The sequence below is a fragment of the Pyxicephalus adspersus genome, chromosome 1 (assembly GCF_032062135.1).
Source record: "Pyxicephalus adspersus chromosome 1, UCB_Pads_2.0, whole genome shotgun sequence".
NCBI classification, from domain to species: domain Eukaryota; kingdom Metazoa; phylum Chordata; class Amphibia; order Anura; family Pyxicephalidae; genus Pyxicephalus; species Pyxicephalus adspersus.
Window position 1 is genome coordinate 166528692 of NC_092858.1, and position 4058 is coordinate 166532749.

The 4058-nt window shown below is 35.0% G+C and overlaps 1 protein-coding gene across 1 annotated transcript in view; it reads left to right on the plus strand.

Annotated features, from left to right (window-relative positions):
* Positions 1 to 2448: 2448 nt before the first annotated feature.
* SIM2 (SIM bHLH transcription factor 2) overlaps positions 2449 to 4058 on the plus strand; it is an 80344-nt gene continuing 78734 nt past the window's right edge. Inside the window, exon 1 of the mRNA XM_072399531.1 lies at positions 2449 to 3038. Within this exon, the coding sequence (XP_072255632.1) occupies positions 2864 to 3038 (175 nt within the window). The 5' untranslated portion in view covers positions 2449 to 2863. The remainder of the gene's footprint in view (positions 3039 to 4058) is intronic.

Here is a 4058-nt window from a genome sequence, read left to right on the forward strand (position 1 = left end):
CTCATTTCTACTACCCTGGACCCAATCTTGTGGGAAAAAATAAACTCACTTCACTATTTGACATTTTTGACATAATGAGAAATAGACAGCCAAAAAAAAAAAAAAATTAAAAGTAAATTTAACGTGACAATTTTCTAATAACCTTTATATATATTTAGGACTTAAAATTCCTAATGAGATAGCTACACTACGCCAAATGCACCCAAAACCAGACCCCCCCCCAAATAATACAAAATCTATATCCTGTTATTTTTAACCGAATTATTAATTTCACCTAAGCAGTGAAAACAAGAATTCTCTTGTTGGAAAAACTGTCTACATTTCCAAATTTAAACAAAATCATTTCTCTTATCCCTACTTGCAGTGTATTACCCCATCAATGTACAAAAGTGCAGATTGTTAAAAAAAATGATACTGACCCACTTGGATTATTCCAAATCATTTCTGCTCTAGAACTACAAGCTCCAGCAACACCTGCTTGTGTTATCCTGGTACATGTAGTTCTTCCAGTTTCTTTCAGAGTGAAGTGCAGTAAAAATTTAACTCCATATATTTTCTTAGCTCTGTAGCTGAAAAGTTCTCCTGTAATCATTAAATTGCTAATACCAGACTCTGCATGATACACCTGTAACCATTCTAATAATCATCAATAAAAAATAGATTAATTTATTAAACAATACAATTATTAATTACCAGGAAGAGAAGTGCACTATAACACCTAAAGGTGTATTTATACAGCAATGAATTTATTAATTCTAAATGTTCAATGAATATAGGTGAATCTTTCTGATACATGTGTATTCATTTAGAGGGAATGATTAGGCTTGGTTTGGGTTAGTAAATGTCACACTTTTATTACATTACAAATATGTTTCCAAATGTTTGGTTTTTTAGCTTTAAGCTGTTTTAGCTCTTTTTAAAAATGGCTTTTAAGTCATCTGTATATAAAATAACAATTCTTTATTTTACTGTGCAAGGTCATGGATGTTTCCTATGCTATGTAATATATATATATAACTAATATACACTAACACAAGGTAACATCCCAAACTGGCACCAGAATAATCCAATATAAAACAACAAACTTTAAATGACCCGGTCAGGTAATTAAGGAGAATATCTCGTATTTAACAAGCATCTGAAGCATTTATTTGGTTTTGGAGAATTTTTAGGAAAATATCAGCAAAATTCGAGAAATGTCGCAGAAGGAGAATGTTGCAAAGATATTTGTGTATGATGAGGTTTATATCCGGGAAGAGGAAAGAAGGAAAATTAGCGGAGTGCACTTTGGTTATAAAGAGCTCCGAAATTTTCCCTAACACAGAGGTGGCAGAAATAATGTCACCTGGGGTGATAAAAGGGAAAATACAGAATTGTAACCTTCCAGTATGAGCAGAACCCAGGAGCCCATCTGTAATGTGATAAAACTCATATCTATGTATTTCACAATCCAAATTGGCTTTTATATGAACAGCCAGAACTACAGAGGGCTCCATATGACTGTATAATAAATATATGAGACATATATACAGAGATTTAAATATTCACCTTACTAGTCCGCACAAATACCATAACACTCTGCTCTGTTTTATCGCATAATACTTTATTATTTTTAGTCAATGTAATAAAATTGCTAATGAATTAATGGAATACTGATAAAAAAGCAAGAAAAAGTATGAATAAATCTGAGATACATAGACAGAAAGAAATATAGAAGATATAGAATAATGAGAAATAGCAAGTATACAAAAATACTGTATATAAAAGTCAAATAAAAAATACCAAAAAATAGAAAATGAATAGAATTGATGTAGATATTTCTCCATTATCTCCCTACAATATCTTTCTTTCTTCCCTTTCTCTTTCCCATTTTCTTTCTCTTATTCCCCATTCATTCTCTCCCACCCCCTCTTTCCCCATTCTTTCATTCTCTTATTCCTTCCTCCACATTCTCTCTCACACTGTGTATGTCTCATTCCCCCACCCCCAATATCTCTCTCTCTCTCTCTCTCTCTCTCTCAATATTTGCCACATTCGCTTCCAGCATGTCCAGAATTACTCTGCTAGGTGAAGCAGGCTATGAAGGGTTAATGGCCCCGGCAGGTGTGCTGGGACCCCTCTAGTAGGGATGGAGAGAATTGGGGGACATATTGTGGGAATGGTTTCTCCCTCTAGCACAGAGCAGACACTGGCAGCCATTGTATGATATCAGTGTCCAGCCCTCCCATCCATATATATGTAATGTACACCCACTGCATGGCCCTATAGTGTGCAATCTGCGGACCAGTTAACCCCTGGTGTGCCGTGCTGCCCCCTGCTGGTCGGGTCACTCTCTGTACTGGAGACGTCACTCAGCAGGGGCCCCAGCCATTCTCTCTCCAGCCAGCCCAGACTGATTTCATTCCTGCACCGGGCACAGAGAGCTGTGTGTAACAGACCGGAGCTGACTGCACTACCTGCAGATCTGTGCGATCCAGGCACAGCACCCAGCATGGGATTCACCCTTCTATTCATATGGGAATCCATCATGCACTCATTTACATGGAGGCATCTCTGAATTATTTCACTATTGCACAAGTCGCAGATGGAAATCGCAAATATATGGCAGCTTGAACACATCGCTCCACCGCCAGATTCGATCTGATCGCTCTGTCCTATGGTTGATTTTGAATTTTTATCATCCAAGCCAGTGGAATTTCCATTTACTGATCGATCTGAGTCTGGGAGGAGAAGGGAGAGGATGAAAGCGGAGATGTAATCGATGGTCGGGGCTGGATCGTCCAATGTGTGCCAGGTTCCATGGTGCTGAGCAGGCAGCTGATGATTATGCCAATGCTGCTGGAGTCACCCTACACAAGTCACCATGAAGGAGAAATCTAAGAATGCAGCCAAGACCCGAAGGGAGAAGGAGAATGGGGAATTCTATGAGCTGGCCAAACTACTACCACTCCCATCCGCCATCACCTCCCAACTGGACAAAGCTTCCATCATCCGACTTACCACCAGCTACCTAAAGATGAGGGCTGTATTCCCCGACGGTAAGTGCTGGGCCTGGGGGGGCACTGGAAAAACTAATCACAAAAATACTCAAAAAAGGCAAAAACAAAAACATATATATACACAAATATATAACAAAAAATATACCAATATACAATTATATAATACATATACCGATATATATATATTTACCATACTGGTGTCTGCAGCCCTAGTTTAAATATAGAAAAATAGAAAATAATGGACTTTTAAGAATACTTGGTGTGCAAATGTTCCCTATTTTTATTTGTAATAAATAAAAAAAATAGTTTGCAATGGAGTATTCCTAAATTTATTTTTTCTGTGTTTCTAAATTCTCTATAAATTGATTGAAGATTCACTTTAATTAGCCAATTAAATAATTAAATATATATATAGTAAGTCAGTGTAATTGTATATTTATTTTTAAGTTGAATTATGTTAATTATTTGTGTATAGAGAGGAAGTGTGGAGAGGGCCTTTCCTATCACTTTTTTCATATCTGATATATTTTAATGTATTATTATTTGTTATATGTATGAATTCGAGGTATCCTAATGCAGATATTCCATCTTATTTAAACTTTCACCAGGCTGAAATGTTCATAACATTATATATTATGAATATTATATTTGGGGAACTTGGGCTCATTTACTTAAGAAGTTGAGTTGTAAATATTCATTTTCTATTCGTGTGTTGATGAAGAAGATTGTAGAGAAACATTTATTTTACTTTTTTACATAATTGGATAATTGACGTGTATAATAACAGCATTTAGTGATAAAAGAGTAAAAACACTTTTAGTAAATCAGTGCAATATATGCATTTATACTTGTATACTTATTTAATAATATATATATTTATATTGTTTGTGGTGTAATGTGTGGTGTATTTATAAGTGTTATCGTGACTTTCATACAACTTTCAAAGAGTTCAAATATTTTTCCAAGTGAAACATTTACAAATAGACCCCCATGTATTTATAGTATAATATATATAATATTATATTATAGTAGTAGTATTTTATATATATATATATATAT